Here is a 25,263-nt window from a genome sequence, read left to right as displayed (position 1 = left end):
AAGCTAAAAAAAGGGACGGGTGTAACAATATAACAAGCTGTGCAGAACTGACTGCTGGCAATGTGAATTGCAAAAACTCAACTGGATGGTGGATTTTTATGTGATTCAACAGTAATACGCATTATATAATATAATTCTTTTACGAATTAGTTGTCTAAAATCCACATGGCTGACAGTTTCTCTGTTTATGCTGCTACTCATGTTTTAAACACATCTGAGGAGATCAAAAAAAAAAAAAAAAAAATTATTTTTAATCACTTCACCATTAACATTATTTGTAAGGTGTTAGATCTGACACTTCATTGTAAGTATAATTAATCCTTTTAGGTCCAAATTATTTACCATTTTTCTCTTCTGACCGAACACCAAAAGTGCTTTTTTTTTGACCATTTTGAAAATTTTCACTGGCAACTCCTTAATAAATATAGATAACTGATGTTTACTACATATGTATTTATATTAGCTAAGTTGAACATACTGTATAGTGATAAAATTTGATTTTTCATTAATGTAAACTAATGTTTCAATTAACTTCAATGAGTTCAATGCAAAATGTTGATTGTCTCATCTCCACTTTTGTTGGGAAGAAACAGACTGTTCTTTTGGTATATTTTTGAATGATAACACACTAGTTTACTCTGATGTTAATTTGCGGAGCTCCTATGCAAAATGCATAAAGGTTGGCAGAATTGGTAATACAATATAATTGGAGTGAATGTCAATGAATATTGTGGCAGTGTAATGCTTTATAGAAAAATATATAATCGTTATATCACACAGGCCTAATTACAGCAAACATGTTTTATGCAGAAGAACAGTATAACATGGTGAAATACTGGTGATACAGGAAAGATACATTGATATTTTTGTTATATTACATTTAGTTTTAGCTTTAAGCTTTAGAAAATATTGCAATGTAAAGTCATTACTGGCAATATGTCTACAGAAGATGATGGCTGATGTAAACTTGTCCTGAGAGAGAGAGAGAGAGAGAGAGAGAGAGAGAGAGAGAGAGAGAACCACACTGTGTTCTCTCTTAAGCCTGGCACAATTAATCCTGAAGATGCACTTGAGGGCTTTACACTCCACAGAGAATGCACAGACGGGCCATACACTCTCACCAATTCAAAAACAAAGTGCTTCAGATGTCTTCAGAAAATGTGTAAGCTGTAGTTTATAATTGCAAATCAACTCTTTAATTCATGTTTTATGACACTGGAGGGCTTCTGAAGCTCTTTTATTAATCGAGTAAATTGTTCATGGAGGTGCCGAGACATGTGCCATCGAGATGGGAGGTCACAGTAGGGTGAGAAGGAAACGCTTGTGAGACTGTGAGTGTGGGTATGTATATGTGTGTGCAAATGTGTACTCTGTGCTCCAATGAATGATGTTCAGGTTAAACCCTGTTGAACACAGCTTACCTTCTCCAGTCCTTCCTCCTTCAGGCTGATCACATCCAGATCGAAATCTGTCCTTAAGCCATTGGTTTTGTTGAAATTTATCCGTCCGGTCAAACCATCCCAGTGGGCCTGCGAGTGTGAGAGAAATATTTAACATCACCAGGCAGCACTGGCTAAGAAGATTCCACCCTCTTTGGCAAAAACGGGAGAAATTCATAATTCATTGAAACACCCAGCTCACCTTCAAGCAGGCCACAAAAGCAGAAACAGCTCTCACAGTCACACTGAGAGATCAAACACAATATTCCACACACAGACGGAGACAAAGACACATTTAGGGGTGTTTTTCTAGGACTTCTCTGAGTGTTAGCTTATTTCTAAACATAGAAAGAGATCTTGAAGCAGATAAAAGATCAATTTGCTCTTATTTTGTTTTAGTGTTCTCATGAGAATTCTAGTAATTTAATGTTCCAGTGTCTTTGCTCTGCCATGCTGTTTGATTTTTTAAAAAACATTATTATTATTTCATTGCTTAGCAGCTTATACAAATATTTCTACAAGTGGTGTTAGATACTAAATTTGATACATACAGTTCACCAGTTATCAAATTGTAAAACATTTTCAGAGCTCTGCTCCAGCATACTGTTCATATCTGTGCTTCTAGTTTGGCACAAAAGGAATGAAAAGAGGTCAGAAGAGCTGAGAGCACACTGGGGTTAGGCTCAACTGGAGAGATTTGAACTGCTGCAGTAGTTCTTTGTGCTTTAATGTGTTAGAATCTTATGCAGTACACTGGTCTAAGCCAACCTGTGATATCATGCAGAGAAAGCCCAGGGTCTTATCCATCCAGTCTAAATATAAACAGCAGAATCCTGCACTGACACCCGGGGTTCAGATTAGGCAAGCTGTTTTGTTTTGGGGTTTTTTCTCAAGCTGGCATGTGGAAGATTCATTAAGATACACTTTTTGTGGGAGAATTGTTTTAAGGAGCAGCAGGTAGAAGGAACAGACACACACAGTAAATACACTACCAAGTCAGTGCATTAAATGTGGTAACATACCTCTTTGATGAGCGTCATGAAGCGGTTACCAAAGCGCCAGGGTTTGTGCCGGTTACACTGGAGAGAGCTGACTGTGATCTGTGGAGACTGCTGCACAGCTACGGCCACCACATGCACTGCGTCGTACATCAGTGCTGCATCCGTCTGGAGGCATAAAAACACACAAACACAACCATACAAGTTTTACACCCAGATATCAATTCTGTTCTGTTAGAGTAAAACCATCACTTCTCGTGTTAATTGAGGTGGTAATAGAAAGAAGTCAATGGCTCCAAGGGAAATAATGACATTAGCAGATTGGCAAGACCTGTAGGTGTGAGTATCTGACAGTTCAATGTCAGACATGCTTGTATGCATCCAATATTGTAAAGCTGTCATTCCACAGGACAAAAAAAGGGGGAAAAAATCTAATTAGTGTTTGTCTCAGATGATTGGAAAGCAATCACCGCAGCTCTCAACATTTGTTGGTATGGAAATCATGCCTAGGGGTGTGTCAGAAATCACTATCCTGTTGAATAAATCATGGCCAAACCTGTCATTTCCAGCTTTTTCTCTCTGATTGTCTGCCTGCAAGCATTAGGACTAAAGACAGCTCTGCTGCAATAATATGGGAGAATCACTTGGGGGATGTTTCCGTGTTTGTGCTGATATCAATCAAAGAACAATCAGGATGGCTGAGGATATATTGGCTGAAAGCTCATCAGTCTCTTTGGGCAGCTCCATTATTAGAGCAAACTGCTTCCCCTTACCAAAAGCACATCTGAACCTGCGCGTCCATAAAGCACTGTGAGTCAAACTGTCTCCAAATAAGAAACTAGCAACAAATCAAGTCTGAGAGTGCACCAGCAATGCTCTGTATTATAAGAACATCTTCCATCGTGCACACAGGACAATAAGACATGAAGACCAAGAGAGTAGGTTAGGTGAACATAGTGATCATAAAAGAGTTTCACATCATGAAAGCTGTGTTTGAGATAGGTATTGAGAAGGTGAATGTGTTTTGAGACAGTTATTAAAGGTGTTTCACCTATTAAAATGGGTCTGAAGGTCCCTTTACACTCAACATGCTGGACAGAGTATTATATTAATAATATAGTGTTGATGAAACACAGCAGATGTGAAAATGCTGCGGGGTTGAAGGCTCACCTATGGACTCCTAAAGCAGGGCCTGGAGAAACAATTGCTGGTCAGAATGACTGAAGCTGAGTGCAGTGTGTGAGTGTGAATGTGAATGTGAGTGTGAAAGGACAGGAATGAGCTGCCTCTCACTAATACAGACTGCAGCGTCTAACACATTTGTTTGCGACGCTGAGCCTCTCAATCAATCAGAGTTAGATTGGACTGTAAAGTAGCAGCTGCTAGTCTGAGAAAGAGTCTGGGATAGGAGGAAGACAATGTCAGAGGCCATATTTTCACTCTACACTTTATTCATCCACCACCTCATCTAACCCTCCATGACCATCACACCAAAGGGTCCCAGGGGAGATGTGTATGCTGCTCTGTCAGACGAGACGACACTAGCTCTCAGCAGCATTGCTGCCCATCTGCAGAAAGCACACGTCACACTCAGTCAGAGCAAAAAGTCGATGAGCGCCACACGCGCATCATGAATAATAAATAAGTGACAACACCAGAGGAGCAGGAGACAAGGCCTCCTACTGAATACTGAGTGAACATCGTCATTCTCTCCTCGGTTACTTCTACCAGTGTAGAACAGTGGCATATCATCAAAGCCTCCATGGTACATACACTCTCTTCTGGGAGGCAAGCTTTGTTGTATGTTCAACATTTGTTGAATATATTTCATAATGTCTTTAAAACATATAACAGACAAACAGAATAGCAGGCCAAAAGGCAGACGGAGGGATAGAACTACATATTGATCACTGGGGACCGTGAACAGAAAAGGGAGTGGGTTGAAAGCCCATCCCCTGCATTTTAAAAATGCCTTTGAATTTTTCTGAAAATTGTGTAATGTATTACTGCAGATTTGGGGGGTGGGTTTGAACTATTATAAACACAAACTGGCACAAAAATTTCATAACAATATTGGGTGTATGTATGTATGTATCTATGTATGTGTGTATGTATGTGTTTGTTTGTTTGTTTATCTCCTTAAGTAACCATGGACAACAAATTGTTATTTTCATTTTCTTTTTCATAACAGCAAAATAACATACATGTGGCAAGCCAAGATATCGTACTTGCTATTTCCATAAAAAACAAACATGCAAACTTTGGTTAGGATTAACAGTTCAGTTAAGTTCAGTTAAGACTTCAACCAATTGTAAACTGATTTCACCTCATTGAACTTTGGTTAATTAAAGCAGGGGTTCTGCAAATTCAATTTAATTCAGTTAAACAGATAAATATGTATGAATAAAATAAATCTGAGTTTGAAAATTGTGAGACAGAAGATTTGAACAACTGGCCTAGACAGGCAGCAGGTGGTTCAGCTATTTAAATAACTTATCTCTGTGCAAATGCTTGCATGGTTACGTAGCTAGTTTACATTAGGTATGTATGTTATTGTGTCTTTATTTGTTTATTCGTTTATTCATTTGGCATTATTTGCCAGGCAGAAATTGTATAAAATTGAGAAGTTGATATACTCACATTGTAACTTCAGCATGCTACAGATCAAGATGGCTGCCACATTACCATCTATCGTATTTGTTAAAAGAAATCCACCTTCTAAGATGTGACTGGCTAACTTCTAAGTATTCGGTAAGTATTAAACCAAAGGAAAAAATATTACACTGTTTTATACTTGCAGTGTGAGCAGAACTATATAATTTTGATTATTTTGTAAAATGAATTGCACAATTAAGTCAATTAAAGGGGAAGATAACTTTTTTATATGTGGTGGTGTAGCACCGCTGTATAGATAGATAAACAGAAAGCGGGGAGATAGAAGAAAAGAGGCAGACTATCTTAGTGAATTTTGGCTGTACGAGCTGGAGTGTGCTATTCATTTCCCCAGCGTAACGCTCAGCAGAGCCCAACAGGCAGACTGGCAAATGATTTAGCAACACCGCCACTTCAATCTATAAACATCTCATTAAAATCAATTATGTCACTCCTGAATGAAATTAAAGATAAATGTGTCAGCCAATGTAAGTATTACCCCTGCTGAGTTCCCTTTTTTATGCTTTTTTGCTCTTCATGCTTGCTTACTTTTCCAAGCTGCTTCGATAGATTTAATAAATCTCCCAGCTTCAGCTGGATTTAACACTATTATGAATTGTTAAAATGCTAGTGTCTGAACTGGAGGATCCAGATTCCCCAGATTGTCAACTGCTGTGTGAGGAGAAGGGAGTTGATAGATGATGATGATGGTGCACATACTATACACTTGCTTTCTGCCTCTAACTACAGTACATTACACATGCTAGCACAAAGAACTATGACCCAAATGACAGTAGAAATACAATTAACATGACGCACTATAATTATGTTACACACACTCCATAGTTTATTTACCATTACATTCAGAGGGTTTTAACAGTGGTGCTTATTATTCAGGTTAACTGATTGCAGCCATATTGATTAAAGAATGTACTTTATATTAATTTAACACAATCGTTACTTTTAATTGTATACAGTTCCCTCCAGAATTATTGCCACCCTTTCATATATAAAAAGAATAACTGATGTTTTGACCTCAAACATACATTTATTTGCGTGCATTCTTTTCGATCATGAAAAGCTTTTGAGTAGTACAATGTTTCCTACAAAACACTCATTTCAAAACGACCAGCAATTAATATTTTGGCAAGACACTGTGCTCATGGTTCCAATTCCTGGCAAATTTCAAACTGTGAAACCTTCTGTTATGGACCTAATAGTGCTTAATAGTATTTTATTTTATTTTTTTTTTTTACTGTTTATGTATTTTATATGATTTGTGCAGGTCAACAACTATCTGTCTCTTTTGTGTTAAAGTTGCTTGGTTTTTGCCATGGTACTTAAGTCAGACAAGGGGATTTTATGTGTGTAACCTTTCATTTACACTCCAGAGAAACCTTTTTTTTTATATTTGTTTGCATTTGTAAAATACTCCTTAGCGCACATATTTTTGAGAGAAAATATTATTTAAAAAGTATTACTAATGCTGCAATGCACTGGCACCCTGTCTAGGGTGTCCCCTGCCTTGTGTCCCAAGTTCCCTGGGATAGGCTCCAGGCTTCCATGCGACCCTCCGTCGCAGCATAAGTGGCATAGAAATTGGATGGATGGATGGAAGTATTACTATTATTAATAACAATGACTTTTACTAGAACAAATATAAACAGTTCCTCCTCTTGTTTGAGTGGAATTATTTGAAGTATTGGGTGTAATGTTTATTTTATATAATGACTTTTTCTCAAGAGTGGCAATAATGAGTACATTGTAGATAAAAAAAAGGAATTATTGTAAAAACCTGGTATAAGTACATTTTTGCACCTTGCAATCTGTTCATTGTCATAGCTCTGCCCTTTTCCTTTTCCTTCAATATATTGATTTAACCAGCTCAAGCTGAGTGGTAAAGCTGATCCACGGTGGCTTGTGTGGGATAGGAAATGGAAGGAAATCTCAGTCGCCTTTTCAGCAACATGCATTTCAGGGTATAGTACCATAAAGTAGGCTAGTGTTCCCCTGGGTCCCAGAGCTATCTCAGTATATAGGCGGCCACACTAAGTCTGTGTAACAGGGCAGAATTTATTTGTGAGAAGGGGCTGCACTGCTCACTCACAGCTTGCTCACAGTCACACTGCTTTGGCTCCTTTGATTGAAACATAAAGAAACATAAACACCCTGAAAAACTAGATGCACTCTGAAGCAATGAGAAGGAACACTCCAGTTTGCCACAGGCTCTGCAGAAATGCCATTATGACCAGCCCAGTGGAATAAAAAAAAAGGCAGAAAAACAGAACAATCTTATTCTCAACAGCAAGTCCCTTGCAGCAGATCAGCATTCAGAGGTCAGATTAATGTGCGTGATGCTGCCCACAATCATTACTCCAGTTTACAGGGTAAAGATTTCACTTGGTTCAGACCCCCTGATTTTTGCACCAATTATGCAAAAATATTTACAATAAGAAGCAAATACAAACAAATGTTTTGTGGCATATTTACATAATCATTCATTTGCAAGCACATATGTGACTTTGCTATTCTGTATGCAGCTAGAATTATACGTCATCACAGATAAAACATGAGTGTATCAGATAAATAGAGCTTACAGCAATACATCACAAAACCTTCACATGGTAATACTAGATGTTTTTTGGAACCAAATTCAGCTTCTCTTTGAGGCATATGTCTGATATAAAGTTATACATTTTAAAATCTGGTTAACATCAAAAAAGGAAAAGGGACAGAATTGTACTTAAACATTTAGTGAATTGAAATGTTTTGAATAAACTTAAAGGCTCCAAAGCAAGTGATATTTATTAATTTCACTTTGTTTATGTTTCATATGTAATAAATGAGATTATAAAGTGTCTAAATATGACCATAAAACCATATCTTTCTCTATAAAAGGCTTTGTTCATAGCCTGCAGACACACAGGCACTTTATAAAGCAAATAATCATTCCATATTTAATTATAGTATATTTATTTGTATAAATAAAGGGCTAATATTTATCATATAAATATTTATATCATATATTTGATTATTACTATGGAAGGTTAAAAGGTAAATAGCACAAGATGAAAAAATAATAAACGAGTAAAATTCTACAACATTTTGGTGAAATATATTTAGTGTTTAAGATGCGTTATCACAGCTCCCGAGTGGTGCAACAAAAAAGCTTTTGCATTATTTTGTCAGGAGATTCCCATGGTCATCCTTGGCTTTGAAATAAAGATAGAAAATTTAGCTGGGCTCTCTGCATGGGAGGGGTGGGATACTCTCTGTCCTGTCTCCCCATACAGCGACATTAGATCATCATGGCCATCTGTGAGCTCATGTACTGAATGTGGAAGTAGGTAGATACCACTTTCCTCCAAGTGTGTTATACTGTCCTGTGATGCAGAATGAGCAGCAGTTAAAAAAAGATTTGGTTCAGTGGCTTCACATCCTCTCAGAGGAAGCATGTGTTAGATTTCACACTCCCTAGTTGGTAATTGTTGTATGATAGATAAGCTATAGGCAGAAAACAACACGTTTGTTTGTTGTTGTTTATTTGTTTTTTGGGTTGTTGTGTTTTTTCCCCCCAAATGTGACATCTGACAGGTTGTCGCAGGTTGTCATATGGAAGTGTAACATCAGATAATGGATATGAATTTCTTTAATATAACAGGCTTATACTGAGCAAACTAAGAAAATAAAGACCTTTGGGCTTTGCTTTCAATTTGTTGTGCACTGATCTGTAACCTTTAATAAATTAACCTGAACATCCCTAAAATATGCAGATAATAAAACCAAACATATTCGGGAAACAGATTGAAAAAAAAAAAAAGACCAAACATGATACAGAAATACACTGAAATAATAAAATAGCAGCTGTGCAGTTTAATTTGCTGTTGTGGGAACTGGCCAATGTTGACTATAACCCTCACCACACACATTTGCATTCTCTCAGAGATAACGGGTGACTGTTTGGTTTCAGGCTTGCAAACAATAATGAGAACAGTTCACTGCAGTTCATGCACATCACCGGTTTGCTCATTTGTCTTTTGACATATGACTTCAAGAAGACCTTGTTGTTATTTTTCATAAATACAGCAAAATAAGTGTGATAAGGCTTCAGATTGTTCAAGGAGAATACTACACAGCAAAACTACGAGTACATGTAATCTGAAAGATCCTCTGTTCTAAACCAAACTGACAAGAGATTAAAAGAAAAAGAGAGAGAGCGAGAGAGAGAATGATGCATGCATCAAATACACCAAATGGTGTTCTAAGATAATATTCCTGCTTGCTCTAGTCCTGTGCATAAATGAGCAGAATGTTCAGAATTCAACATTCATCTTTCTGATCAGCAGTGATTAGGTGATATAGCAGCTGCAGAAACATGAGGGAGGGAGTGCTGATGAATAGAGAGTAGCTCAACATGCAGACAGTCGCTCCCCTTTTCTTTAATCACATCTGATGCTCAGGCTACGCAAATGTATTGAACGCCACGCCCAGAGTGACTGGTTGATCAATAGCATCCAGATGTACACAAACGGAAACCTTCCCTCTGAGAGCCCTCAGCTCACTGTGCATCAATGCTGCTGTCACCCATGGCTGCACTGCCAGAGAATGTCTGCAGAAAAGGCCTGATTATGTGAATCACAGCTAGACTTGTGTGTGCGCAGATTGTGCTTTTTATCAACAGCTTGGTCGGTATTTATCCTTTGTAGTTCAAGGATTATAGAATAAATATAACAATAGTAAATATCGGGATAAAATAAAGACTTTACAACTTTAAAGATTTTACAACTTTAGTGTATTAATGGTGTTTAGATATTTTTCTCTGTATTAACAAGACCACAATTTATTACAAAACCTCACTATAGTACAACTTTCTACACTAGGAATAGAAAGAGACACCTTAGGTTACATTTTTGTGTTAACGGGAACTTTATGTTTGATTAAAGAGCTCTAATGAGAGCTGTAATATGAGTCAGTGAAAAGTGTTAGGAGAAGAAGAGAAAGTGGGTGGGAAGAGAAGGAATTTATCATTAATATCCTCTGTTCATTAATGAGCTAGGTAGAGGCAGATTAAGACAGCAGCTGCGTGGATGGTAAAATATTTTGGCACTGTGCGTGTGCTTTTTCATAAATTGTTTGGACTTAAATGTCCTGCCTATGTAGCAAAACCATAAAAAAAAAACAGGGAGAGTTATTTATGCAATATATATATAGTACTGTGCAAAGGTTTCAGGTGTACGGAAAGAAATGCTGTAAAGCAAAGATGCCTTCAAAAATAATGAAAATTAAGTGCTTCGATTCTAAAGATTAGTACACAGCTCAGAAGTCAACGGAGTCAATATTTGGCATGGCAACCTTGTCTTTAAAAATGCATCAGCATGAGCATCTTGAAGAATCTGCCATAGTTCTTCTAACTGTCACACTTACTTCTATTTTCACAGGTAATCCCTGACAGCGAGCATCCATTGTTTAATCTATTATGTAATGTTAACTTCTTTACTGACATACAAATATTTATTTTTGTAACATTTATTTTTCTACAAAATTAATAATTAAATAATGTGGGTGTCTTTTGCACACTATTGCATGTTACACTGTATATAATCGTATGTCCTGAAAAGTCACAAAAACAAACATGTTCGTGCGTGTGTGCGTGCGTGCATGCGTGTGTGTGTGTGTGTGTGTGTGTGTGTGTGTGTGTGTGTGTGTGTGTGTGTGTGCCTTCATTCCTGGACCTTGATGCCACTTGTTCTCCTGGCTTCATGATCAGAAAAGGCTCACAGCTCTTAATCCAAGGAGTGTGTTTGTTCATTTTCTAATCACTCCAGTTCTGACCATTGTGGCAGCAGAGCTCTACAGACACACATACTCACACTCATGAGAGAGAGAGAGAGAGACAGAGAGAGAGAGAGAGAGAGAGAGAGAGAGAGAGAGAGAGAGAGATTTCTCCTTTGTCTACAAGCCACGGGGCATTTGTTACATATTCCTGTGAAATTATAATATAAGAGGTGGTATAAGATGGCTTGAAGTCTCTTTCCTCTGAATCATCTCCTCTTTTCTCAATCTGCCTGGCTGCATCCCAACATCCCCCCCACCCCCACCCCCACCCCCTTCAGACTCATTTACATCTCCATCTTCACCAATCAGTTGCAATCCTCTTCAGTCCTCAGTTCTAAGACTAAAAATAGCAAAGCCATTATTGATAACTAAGTAAACTTTAATAAATGCCCTTTATTGAACTAAATGAATCATAAAATTGCCTAGGCTCTGGATGTTATAACAGGCTTGTGCTCCCTGTAATGAGTTTGTTATGGCGCTGTGGCTGCCTGGCAGGAGTGAAGGTGACAACCAGAATGCTGCGCTCACAAAATAATACTCACTTGTCAATCAAGCACCTGCATATTGAGAATCCAGGTTCATGCTGGGATTGACAGATTGATCGCTTTATTTACTAGCAGTTCTGCCAGACAGTATGGTTACTATTTGAAAATGTCAGTAGGGATGGTTATTATAAATAACCTCTTTAATTGGCTGTGCATTTTATTCCCTATAATGAAAACCAGATAGCAGATGAAGGAAAGCATAAATAGACACAAACAAGTGTGTTGCCTGTATAAGTCTAACCAAAGAGGACTACCTTCAGGCTGTTGTTTGTTTGTCTGATTCTGCCAGAGGCAATCTTCCAGATAGAGCGTAGCACTCTTTTCTTTCGCTAGAATGAATGCATTCACTGCAATCTCTCCCATGGCTCCCACTGTCTCTGCCGCCTCCTGGTTCCTCTATGCCTCTTAAAATACAAATGCCTGTCTTAAACCCAAAATCGTTCAGAGTTTTCGAGATGAAAGACGTTATCAAGAGTATTAAAGAGTACGGAAAGATGCAAAAGACCGGCGCACCTCGCCATTAGGGTTTTAAAATGTTTCATGAGGACACTGCTCAATGGGGAAGGAAATTGACTGTGTAAAACGTATTATTATGGCTGGCTTTCCATTGTAATGACAATACGCTTTCCGTGCACCTCATCACCATGCTTGTCTGAAAAACGATAGAGGGAAATGATCCCTGAAGAAATACAGTGATGGAGGGAGATAGAGTACAGGGAATGACTTTTGGGGTAAGGCTGGGGGACAGAGAGATGGAGAAGAGTAGTGAAAAAGGTGAGCAGGTGGAGGTTTGTGAAAAATCAGTTAGGGGTCAGCTCACAGAGTCAGGTATGTGTGACTGGCTCTTAGGATATAATGACTTAATCGTTCTTACATGACCTGTAAAAGTGCATTCTAAAAGAGTTTTTACTCTCAATTTAGTTTATTTCTTGTTAGTTTTGCGTTCACTATTGTCATGATAGTGCAGATATGGCACTGGACTACAGCACCCATAAGCCATTGCACCTTGTATGTTCACTGTATGCACTGCATGTCACATGATGTTGTTTGATTATCACTGTTATTTAAGTCATGTCTTGTATAGTACTCCGTGTTAGTCTTTAGTCGTTGTCACCATTCTCTCATGTCATGTTCATGTTACTGTATATCCTCATTATTTCTCATTAATGTTTTCTAGTCTTTGTGTTTCATTTTGTTTTACTGTGAATAAACATTTACCGGCACTTGCATCCATCTCTAACTACCTTTCCTGACACTATTAACTATTAACTATATAGCTATTAACTAGCTTCATAAAATACCTTTTCAAACATACGCTGTGGACCTTGTTATAAATCCATCAGTGGTGACCGTAATAAACTGCGGTTAGGTTAGCTAAACAATGGTTAATCTAAGTACACATAAACCTTAGGAACACAGATTTTAGACACTTTGTGGTAGTAACACTAAATACAAAAAAAAAAAGTGAGCAGAAAATTGTGTAAAAGAACGTCTGGGTTACGCATGTAACCCTGTTCCCTGAGAAGGGAACGAGGTGTTGCGTAGCTTTGTCATACCAGGGCAGGCCTGTGAATTGTGTCTTCGCTTCAGATAATAGAGGCTGATGGCGCTGAACACTATGGGAAGTGCCTCTCGTGCGTGACCGGTATCTGAAGCTTCTGTAAAATCATGCCTATTTATAGGCCTGCCATGATCAGGTGACGTGGCAATTAAGCGCGTCGTGTGATATAAATATGGCACCTGTGAACCGCGCCATCAGCCTCTATTATCTGAAGCGAAGACACAATTCACAGGCCTGCCCTGGTATGACAAAGCTACGCAACACCTCGTTCCCTTCTCAGGGAACAGGGTTACATGCGTAACCCAGACGTTCCCTTTCAGAGGGAACTTCGACGTTGCGTTTAGCATAACACTATGGGAATGAGAATACCCACTCTGTCATACCAAGGATACGGCCTGTTCAAAAAGACCCAAGCCCGAGGGTCACTGCAAGACACTCGAGCCCGGGGTGGAATGAACATCCAGGCTGTAATAATGAATGAATGTGTGTGGCGTAGACCACCCTGCAGCAGCACACACATCCTGTAAGGATACCCTTTTGGACAAAGCCTTTGTGGAGGCGACCGCCCTAGTGGAATGAGCCCTTATGCCCAGAGGCGTAGCGAGACCGCGCGCCTCATAAGCAATCGAGATTGCTTCCACTATCCAATTAGAAATGCGCTGCTTTGACACAGCATCACCTCTACTGTCGCCGCCAAAGCAGACCAGCGGTTGCTCCAACTTATGCCACTGGCCGGAGCGGTGGACGTAAGTACAGAGAGTCCTTACTGGACACAGCAGGTGCATTCTTGTTCCGGTGTGGGGAATGGAGGAGGGCAGAAAGCCTGCAACACCACAGGGTGGGCAGCAGATGTAGGCACCTTAGGAATATAATCTGGCATAGGATACAGGATGGCCTTGGCTAATCCAGGGGCAAAGTCAAGGCAGGAAGGGGCAACAGAGAGACCTTGTAGGCCTCCTACTCGCTTGAGAGATGACAGGGCCTGCAGAATAGCTACCTTTAGAGTCAGAAGCTTCTCAGAGGCTGACCCTAAGGGCTCAAATGGGGTCCCTGACAGACCTTCCAGGACCACAGAAGGTCGCGGGAAGGTATGCGCGGCCTGCAGATGGGCCTCAGCCGGATGACACCACGCATAAACCTCAAAGTTAGAGGATGTTGCCCCACAGAGGCTCCATCAACAGGGGCGTGGCTGGCCTAAATGGCAGCCACGTAAACCCTGATTGTAGAAGGAACCCACCCCACTGAGAAATGTTCTTGTAAGAACTCCAGGACTGTAGCTATTGCGCAGTTCACTGGGTCTACAGTGGATCCCTGCAGATGGGAATCTCCCAAGGAGTGCCATCTCGCAGGGATATTATCTCTCAGAACCATATTCGAGCTGGCCAATAAGGTGCTACTAGCAGCAGACATAGACTGTCTTGGAGAACTCTCGCTAGAACTTGTGGGAGCAGAGCAATGGGAGAACAGCGTACAGATGTGACCTCGGCCACATGTGCACCATGGTGTCCAGCCCTAATTGTGCAGGAGGAGTGAGGGCGAACCACAGCGGGCCATGTGTTGTCTCCTCAGAGGCGTACACATGCAATCCTGCTTGACCAAACCTCGCCATATGGACTCCACCACTTGTGGATGGAGCCACCCTGCTCCAGATGAGGGCCGCACCAGAGACCGTCAGCTGGACAGCTGTCTAGGACCGCGCTCCAGCCCGTGAAGGAGGTGTCTGTCATTACTGTCTTGCACTAAGGAGACACCCCTAGAGTGTGACCCAAGGCTAGAAACCGGGGACACTCAAATTCTCACAGCACGTAGGCATCGCCGTGTGACACTGATTAATCTCTGAGGTTTCATCCTTGGACGAAACCCCCAACTTCTCAGTCACCACTGAACGGTCTCCTGTGCAATAGGCCCATAAGTGCCAATAGTCTCCCAAGATCCAGCTTTATCTTGCTCAGTGTTGATAGGATTGACCCTATGCATGTTGGGGTTAGAAACACCCTCATCATAGTAGAATCCTTATAACCCCTAGAAAAGTTGTCCACTGCACTGGGGAAAGCATACTTTTTCTGAGATTCAACCTGAACCCCAAGCTCTTCATGTGGGCGAGAACAACATCTCGATGTTGAACTGCCAGTTCCCTGGATTGTGCTAGAATTAACCAGTCATCCAGGTAGTTTAGTACATGGATGCCCTGGAGTCACAATGGAGCCAGAGTGACATCCATGCACTTTGTGAAGGTGCAAGGTGATAAAGCTAGCAATATTTCTATGTGGAAATATGCACCTTTTAGATCTATCGTCACAAACCAGTCCTCAAACCGAATCTGTGGAACGATAAGTTTGGGCGTCAGCATCTTGAACCTGTATGTCCGAAGAGTACAGGTCAGATGACACAGATCTAAAATTGGCCGCATACTTCTATTTTTTGTGGACCAGGAAATAACGGCTGTAAAAACCTCCCTCCCTCAGGGAATGAGGTACATGTTCTATGGCCCCTTTGTCCAAGAGGGATCTTACTTCCCGCGCTAACGTCGGGCTCTGGTCTGTGCTGACTACTATGGTGAGCACACCTCTGAACCGGGGGGTCAAGCTATAAACTGGACCTGGTAACCCTTCTCTATGGTAGACAGAACCCATGGAGACACATTTGGCAGTAGTTTCCATGCTGCCAGATGGTCTTTTAATGACGTTAACTATTCCACATTCTATTGGAGGGAAAGCATCAGATTTTCATTGCCCTGTGACAGCTCGCTGACCAGAGAACACTGAACACTTGGGGACCGCCCTAGCTAGGGGAGGCCATACAGTAGCACTGGGGGCTACCTGCCCTAACAACCAACACTCGTGGATGCCCGGATGAGCTCGAGACAACAGGGAAGGAACTGGCTGAATGCCACCATATGTTGAGCTCACTCAGCAGGTCTGCTTGGTAGGCCTGCAACACTGTCATTGTCTGCAGTGACCCACAAGCAAGACTACTACTGCATAGGCCTTGTCCACCAATGCCACGGTGGCCAAGCCGGCCCCCCTAATTACCTGCCGTCGATGGATAGCAATTGTATCAACTGTAGTTGATGGTAGCTCGCAAGCGCCTCTTCCACCTCCAGCATAGCTAAATAACCATGCCTTTGATTCCCCACAATGGCCGAATAATCCAACATCGTGGGGTTATAAATATGGCTTATGCATGGTTTTCCCCCAGAAGCCTGATATTTTGTCATGCACTTCTGGAAGAAAGGGGAGTTTCTGCAGTGTGAGGGATTTACTTTCACTGAGGAGAAAAAGGCTCATCCAGCCTTAGTAATCACTTCAAGCAGCTCTTTATATGCTGCTCTCAGTTTTTAGCACATCCTTCTGGCTCCTCGGGGTCAGAGAGGACTTATTACTATTATTTTTGTGTGCGTGTGTGTTTTTGTTCCCCTCCCTTTGGCTTTCCATAGCGGAAGGAAGAGTCACGACGTGAGCTCCAAAATCCAGCGAAGAGCCGAACCCGGAAGACAGAGCAAGAGATAGAGCAGCGCTCATCTTCCGGATCCATAAGAGATCCCCCGAACCTGAGACGGCTAGCTGCCTCGGCAGTGGCCGGCCCAAATCCGCGAGGCTCAGAAACCCAACTCGCTTTGGCTTCCGAGAAGAGCGCGAGTCGCGAGCCGAGCTGTTTAATGCAGGCATTACTATGCGCAGCCTCTCGAGGCTGCCATCACATGCTACACTCCTAAACACTGCACCCAGAAAGTGTGCACTATTCCCCGTGATGAAACGGGAGCAAGCCGTAACACACTTCCTGAATTCTCTCACTCATATTTTTATCTCTCGCTCATTCCTTTTTTTTCTTCTCTTTTTTTAAAGGGATAGAAAAGTTCTGAGATTTTGAGAAAAGATAGCGAGGAAATAAAGCGTCTTTTGGTTTCTTTACACAAACAACTGACATGCAGTCTTTCGCTGAAGAAAATATAGGCTGATTGCGCGGTTCACAGGTGCCATATTTATATCACGTGGGGCACTTAATTGCCACGTCACCTGATCATGGCAGGCCTATAAATAGGCATGATTTTACACAAGCTTCAGATACCGGTCATGCGCGAGAGGCACTTCCCATAGTGTTATGCTAAACGCAACATTAAAGTTCCCTTTTAAAGGGAACTTGTAATGCTCCAATTTTGCAATTTTTGGCCTCAAGCCCAATGAAAAGGGTCAACCAGTCAATCTGAAAATCATGATGACATGCAGTCATCATCAAATATAGTATCACACTACCATCAACTATCTACTCAGTCACCTAAAAATTCAATATCCAGCTGAGTTTTCATGATTTCGTCTGCCAGTAAGCAGTTCCTGACTTTTTCTAACTCCATAAAGTATGATAGAAGCAGCCAGAGATGGAAAGACTGCCTAAAAGCAGTAAGTACAGTACTTCGTCATGCTTTAAAGTGTGTGTCGTAGGCATAACCAAATAAAAAGATTACTACTACTACTAATAATAATAATAATAGTAATAAAAAATATCTAAGGTATTTTTTGTTTTTTTCTCATCAGTCTGTGCCTTTTTTTCCCACTTTGTGCAAGTTTAGACAAGCCTCTCAGAATAACAATAAGGTGCCTGTGCACCTTCAATGCTTGGCCCCCTAACAACAACAACAACAACAACAACATCAACAACAACAACAGTAATAATTGGTTGCCTTCCAGAACCTTGCTGCTGCAATGATGGCTGATTTTTATTTTATTTTTTTTTACATGTACACCTAATGACACTTAACAGCAGCAATCCATAGCTTTAGGGTATATTTTTGTTTATATTAATCTGGATGTTCTGGGTTATTAAATAATTAATTAAAGATTTGATTAAAAAATGTTAAAAATTGTGGTCTGGGAAAATCGATATCTCACAAGGCTTGTGCGTGTAAAATGAGAAAATAAATTAACTATCAAATGCATCCGTAACATTAATACATACAGAGCATACAATTCATTCATACTGCTCTTTCTCTCATTCACTCATTCATTCATCTTCAATAAGCACTTTATCTTGGTCAGGGTCATAGTGGAGCCTAGCTCAGCAACACTCTCCTGATGGTATGCCAGTTCATTGCAAAGCACCATACACACACTCATTCACACCCACGGGCAATTTAGTATAGCAAATCAGCCTACTAACATGTTTTGGATAGTGTGGGGGAACAAGTGAACCCAGAAACCCATGCAAACAAAGGGAGAATGTACTGCGTGGCTGCACTACCCTCCTCTTTCTTTATCCCATGATCCTTTGACCCAGAGTAGCACTCAGACACATGTCCATGTAGTTTAATTAGGTCCGTGTGATTCACGCTCACGTGTTCACATGCATGTTGAGGTTTCACCGTCCACTGTTGAGGAGCAATAATTCAATCCTGAATTCCTCCACAATGAATGACCTAATTCATCAAAGTGATTTGCACAATGATAATCAACTTAAAGCACCTGCACTGTCCTGACAGAACCAAATGTTCAATACAAGACATAACATTCTGCTTTGATATAATCTCTCTTACTGAAACAATGAAATCATGTGGAGGCTCCTCCAAACACACCAAAGCACATCTGGCAATGCACACCTGAGAGACCACAGTTATGCTCTAAATTAAATTGCCACTGTGTAATTCGTAATGCTAAATTCAATGAAAGCCGTTCACACCCTTCTTTTGGGAGATTATGAGGGCATGTTAACAGATACAAATAAAATATTACTTTTAATAATTTCCCCTGAACCTATTTTCCTTCTTCCATCCTTTCCAAGTGGTTTTGCTTGGCAGTTGAAGAACAAGGCCAGGCTAAATTTGGAAACAATGATTTGAGTTTCAATTCTCGAATTAAAAAGCCTAATCCGAAGGCCCATATTTCCTTGGGGTGAGCACGCTGATGGGAGCGGAAGAAAACCTCATCAGTATTCAGACACTACAGTTCTATAGTGACTAATAGAGGCTCAGAGCAGCCACTGAGCTAGGAAAGTACTTTACTTTTATATACTGGCACATATCACCTGCTAAGTCATCTGACCATCAGACAGTAACGTATAAATAAATATTATAATGAATATTTAAAGAAATTGATTATTTTCATTGGGGCGCACGGTGGCTTAGTGGTTAGCACGTTCGCCTCACACCTCCAGGGTTCGATTCCCGCCGGGGCCATGTGTGTTTGCATGTTCTCCCCATGCTGCGGGGGTTTCCTCCGGGTACTCCGGTCCCCCCCGTCCAAAGACATGCATGGTAGGCTGATTGGCGTGTCTAAAATTGTCCATAGTGTATGAATGGGTGTGTGTGAGTGTGTATATGATTGTGCCCTGCGATGGACTGGCACCCTGTCCAGGGTGTACCCCGCCTAGTGCCCAGTGCTTCCTGGGATAGGCTCCAGGTTCCCCGTGACCCTGAAAAGGAGTAAGCGGTAGAGGATGGATGGATTATTTTCATTGTTACATGAAAACAATGAAAGACAAGAATGATATACTGCCTTTACACAAATAAAAGACACTACTCTTAATGTTTAGTTTATCAAAAGCAAAGGGTTTTTTGGTTGTCTCTGTGCTAGAACACTTTAAATGGGGATCACTACAATGGAGTGTTTTCGTATCTGAAAGGACAGGGAAACGCTCCTTAATTTTGGAACTTAAGAAATTTTCATTATTCACTGAAACCTTAAAGAAGCCCTGAATACTTCCCTTTTTCTAAGAGTGTACATGTGAAAAGACACACACCAGCTTTTTCCTATGACATAAAACATGTTAAAGTAGAAGGAGCAAAAACAATTAGCTAAAAGGTCCCTGGGATCAGAAAGAATAATTAGAGTGAAATGAAGTGACAGGTTTAACAGGCAGGGATAATTTCACATCGCCTTGTTTCCTGAGGGAAATCGGCCTTTTAATTGAGTTTGCCAGTTCTTTGTTTGGCAAACAGGTCTAGGCCAGATACTGTTTCTATTTATAGTAATTACCTTGATTTTTTTAACATCTCTTTTTTCATCTATCTTTCTCCTTCAAAAATGCATTTTCAAACACATGATGATACTGTTGCTTCAGAAAGAAAAAAAAAACATCCCAGCAAATTTTACCACACTGATAACCAAAATATCTGGTGATTGCTTTTATAGATGCTGCTCTCTTCATTATATAATGGCAGTAAACTTAGAGGTAGATCACTGTTAGTTCTCAAGAACGAGGGCATGATGGCTTTTCCCATCACAGCGCAGCATGTCTATTCTCCCTGACTCCATTGTGGAGGAAAGAAGGAGGGGCGTTATTGTGAAACGGGTGAGGTACTGCTACCATCTTAGTTCTAGCCAAGACATGGAATAACCCAGAACTCAATGAGGTGTTAAATGGGAAATTGTCAGTTTCCTGCCACTGCTTTAATGTCATTGCCCTCCTTATATGCACTTGCGAGCACACACACTCACTATACATTGTATATATATATATATATATATATATATATATATATATATATATATATACACACACACACACACACACACACACACGCATATTGTAACATTGTAATTCTGCTTTTAAAACACCATTGCAACACTGACACACACACACACACACATATATATATATGTATATATATATATATATATATATATATATATATATATATATATATATATATATATATATATATATATATATATATATATATATATATAATGTGCATAGAACTATTACATGCAGGGCCAGGCCGTGCAGTAACTGACGCTCTAGTACACTGGAAACCCTCTGACAGTCCCAGGCTGATCACATCTTTCACAATCTCACCGGCCTCTGCTCTTCATCACTGCCGTATTTGTCTAGCTTAGCTATGTGATTTGTTGCACATTGGTCAAATTAAATAAACAACCCCACTCCTGGTAGCAAAAATGTGTGACCACAGATTTAGATTTACCACCAGGAACACATTTAATGGGTTCTTAGATTTTAATTTATTCAGAAATTGATTAGAAAAGTTATTTGACTCTAATGTTGCTAACAAATTTAGTTGGCAAAAACCGCATTCATATCTGGAACAAAAATGTACAGAGCTGATAATAAAACCCTTACTTTCTCCCTCGGTTCGCTTTTATTTAAATTTAACAACCATATGTGCAATTCACAGTATAACTTCAAATATGTTGTACCATAGGACAGGGTATATTATCACCAGATGTGGCAATCAAAATTTAAATTATGCAAGACCAAACCATTTCAACTAGTTACATCTGACAATGCGGCAGTGGGGAAAATTATGAGCTCCTGCACCACACGATACCTTCAGTCCACATGAGATGAAACTCCTAACATTTTAGTTGTACACATGCACCACATAGTATTGCATCATACCATTATGGGCATTACACATGATATAACTCTCACAATATGATATTTCATTGTCATAAAACAAGAAAATATCCAGAAGTGGTATTTCACCAAAATATTGTCATGATCTATTACATTTACCACTGGATGACATGAAATCTACCAAGCAAAACCCCAGAGCATGCTTCTCTCCCACACTTCTCACTAAGGATTGCGTATTGTGTGTGTGTGTGTGTGTGTGTGTGTGTGTGTGTGTCCAGCCTCTTCACTTGTACCTAACATCACTACTTACTGACACCCCCAGGATAACTTAGGCAATAACAGCTTTTCTTGCCTTTATAGTTAGCTGGAAACCTTCATCAGAACATTAAATAGATTTCATATACTGCAAGGAATGAAACAAAATAAACGGACCATTTACCACCTGGTTACATATATAAAGTTTTACACAGCAAAGCACTGGGTATTTCTGTCAGGTGAAAAGATGTTAAACTCAATTAGAGTTTAAAAATAAGAGTTTCTCCCATGCGTCAAGTATTAAAGGAGACATTAGTGAAACAATTTAATTAGTGGGTCAAAAAAATATTCAGATCGATTTCAGTTCTCTTTAGTATTTGTTCAAATAATTAAAATGAATGATAAGGCTAAAATTGTAAGGGTTCCAAAAACAGCAGTTATTAAGGACAAGTAGATAAAACTTACCACAATTTAAGAATATAAGAAGGCTAAATAAAGCACTAATAAGCTGTTAAAGTTACCAAATAACTGTTTCATTCACTAATTATACACACACACCAGTTCGGATTCAATGATTTGATGTTTTAACTGACATCATAATGAACTCTTTGCTGGAATGTCATTATCAAATTTTTCTCATAAGCAATCAGTTTTTTTTTTTTTCAAATATATTTTTAATATACTGTATAACCACTTTTATTCAAAAAGAAGAACCATAAGGTTGGAGGGAAATCATAATAAAAAAAATAATAAAACAGAAATCCAGGCAGAAACTGCTGTCAGGTTGTTTCCATGAGAGATAGCCTCTGGCTTTGCAAAACCTTTTCACTTCACTGTGTTGTCAGCCTGGCACTTCTCTTGTCTCATCTAAAGACAGAACAGGGAGCAAGAGGCTCCGATTACAGTGAGCTTAAACGGCACGGGGAATTTAACAAGTTTTTGTGTGAAATGTTCTGATAAGACTAAATAAAAAGTGAGTATTTTATGTTGGGAATTTCACTCATACACATTGTGCAGTGTGTGTGTGTGTGTGTGTGTGTGTGTGTGTGTGTAAAACAGAGTGTATGTCTGCATTTTTTATTCTCTCTGTCACACACACACACACACACACACACACACTTACACACACTTGAAGTTTCTAATGTTTCCACTGAGTATCATTATACCTTAAGTGCGAGTAAATGGTTAATTTGCTTAATTGAATTCCTCTCGTTATGAGGATGTGTGCAGTTCAAACAAGGTGTTATGAGACTGAGGGAAAAAAACGCTACCCTTATAAGCTGTTTCAGCCTGTTCATTCTTTTGTTCATTCTTTCTGGTGATTTCATTTCCCTGTATGTTTTTTTTCTTTTTATTTCTTCTTTCTTTCTATTCTTTTGATTTATTATAGATTAATGCATTTTTTAGGTATATTACATTGTACAACACTTTCTAGTACTAAACATTATAACCCAGAATTCCACTTTTCAGTCCATCTAAAGCAGGACCAGAGAACAAACACAACTGCTCTATTTGTTTTCCTGTTATCCATCTGGAGGGGTTTGGATATGAAAACGCCTAATCCTTTTCTCTCTGAATCTGACATTCATATTTGGCAGTAAACATTTTGGGATATTGTCTCATACGATGTGGCATTCACAAAGAAAGTAGTTCCATTGGTGACTCTCTTTTCTGCAGTCTTTTGTAGATGGAAAGCCATTTGAATCCCAAAAAGCAGAGCAATAAAGGAATATCTCACACACTCCTGTCTTTGTAGAATGATTCATTTTACTGCAAATTGTGTGGCATTTGTGATTTCTTCAACAGATTTCATTGGGTATTTGAAAGATTTAAAGTCGCATTGAAATGGGGTACTGGAGACAGTTATTCCATGCAGACGCCATGGTCCAACATGGCAGCATTCTCAGGTAATTGTACTTAAAATTGCTTTGAGCAGCAGTGAGACATGCTACCTGCAGCTGCTCACTCAGATCCCGCTCTCTAATGTTGTTATTGCATCATGTAAAGCATCCTGTTTCCTGATCACAGAGACACTCTACATTTGTTACAAAGAAGTGGAAGAAAACATGGTTTTATTGACAAAAAATAACCAAATGTTATATAAAGCATATTAGAGCCACCTATTAATTGGCCAAATCAAAGCTTATTATATGACACACTCTACTCGAACACTCCAAGACAGAGATAAAGATCATACACAAGTCATTCATTTTTCAGGTCAGGTACAACCAATACAACCTTAATTCAAGATGGAGAAGGAATCAGTAGTGAGCTGCCACAATATATACAAGACTACCTATATCCAAATCTTTTTTTGCGAGTTCAGCCTCAGTCTCCCATCACTGAGTGAATATGACAGACCAAGCCTATGAAACTAGCTGATCAGCCCCTCCCAGTGTACTGTTTGATCTCACTCTGGGAGACACAAATGAGGTTTAGGTCTTTAAAGGTAGCTTTTCCAATTAAAAAAGAACCACACTCTGTCAGGCATATAAATGGCTATGCTTTTAACTGTGTGCTTGCTTGCATGGGCAGTCCAGACTTGAATGGAGCCTTTACCAGTGTGCTTAACTAGCAGAAACCACAGTAGCATGACTAAGACGCTGTGTCAGAAGGACTAATAGCCTTAAACACTCTGCTGCATCTGATGCTTTCAACCCCAAGTCATATAAGGAAGAAAATGAGGAATCTGCACATTGGAGAATATGGGCTGCATTTCAATGACATTAATGAAACTATTTAGCTTATTTGGGTGATTTTCAGTATTCAGAGGGGAAAACTTAAGTTGGCAACTTAAGTTCAAAAGTCAGTAGTTCGCAAGGAAATCCTGCTTAACTCAGCTCTCAATACTGAGTTACACATGTAATTAAATTTATTTTCTAGGTGCCCCATTCAGACTCTTGAGTGACTAGACCACAGCATTCAAAGCTCTTTCCTTTAATCGCCCCAACAATTGGGGTTAAAAAATTAATTGATTGAACAAATATTTTTTTTTCATTCCTGTAAACACATGAAAAATTGCCCTAACTTCAGGGTCATAATTGTGTGTAATTAAGACATGCCTGTGTTACTCGATATGTCCAATTTTTGTAGTAAATCCTCACATGCATGTAACTCAATTCTAATGGCCCATGGGGTTCAGTGACTAGTGCTGTGTTTTTTTGTGATATGTCCTATATTATGCACATCAAAGATATGTTCTAACCCAACTTTCAGGCTATATGGTCTGAAATTGAGTGAAATAAAATACCGGTTTCTTTTCTTCCACTTCAAATGTCATGCCGATAATAAAATAGTGTAGGAATAATACTACTCAGACTCAATGCAGTGATATGGAACAGTGATTCTCTTGACAGTACAGTCCCCCTTCACCACTGCACCATGCCCTATTCTTAAATATATATATATATATATATATATTAGTCTATATATATATATATATATATATATATATATAGTCTATATATATATATATATATATATATATATATATATATATATATATATATATATATATATATATATATATTAGAGGATAACCAATCTAATGATGTCTGGTGGTACTGACTGAATGAAGTCCAAATGGATTTGTTGTTGACACTATGTCATGGAAATTCCCTAGAAACTTACTTCAAGTTGTCTTCAAGTTAAACAATGAACATTTTACACAA

The 25,263-nt window shown here is 39.5% G+C and overlaps 1 protein-coding gene across 1 annotated transcript in view; it reads right to left on the bottom strand.

The window, feature by feature from the left end:
• The window catches only part of grik2 (glutamate receptor, ionotropic, kainate 2), a 160,884-nt gene that overhangs the window by 65,553 nt on the left and 70,068 nt on the right, over positions 1–25,263 (bottom strand). Inside the window, exons 7-8 of the mRNA XM_053631695.1 lie at positions 2,462–2,605; positions 1,422–1,529 (exon numbers count right to left, since the gene is read on the bottom strand). Of these exons, the coding sequence (XP_053487670.1) occupies positions 1,422–1,529; positions 2,462–2,605 (252 nt within the window). The remainder of the gene's footprint in view (positions 1–1,421; positions 1,530–2,461; positions 2,606–25,263) is intronic.

Source organism: Ictalurus furcatus, chromosome 1 (genome assembly GCF_023375685.1).
Source record: "Ictalurus furcatus strain D&B chromosome 1, Billie_1.0, whole genome shotgun sequence".
Classification (NCBI taxonomy): Eukaryota; Metazoa; Chordata; class Actinopteri; order Siluriformes; family Ictaluridae; genus Ictalurus; species Ictalurus furcatus.
Note: the sequence above shows the minus strand (reverse complement) of the source record. Positions and strands in the feature narration are given on the sequence as shown.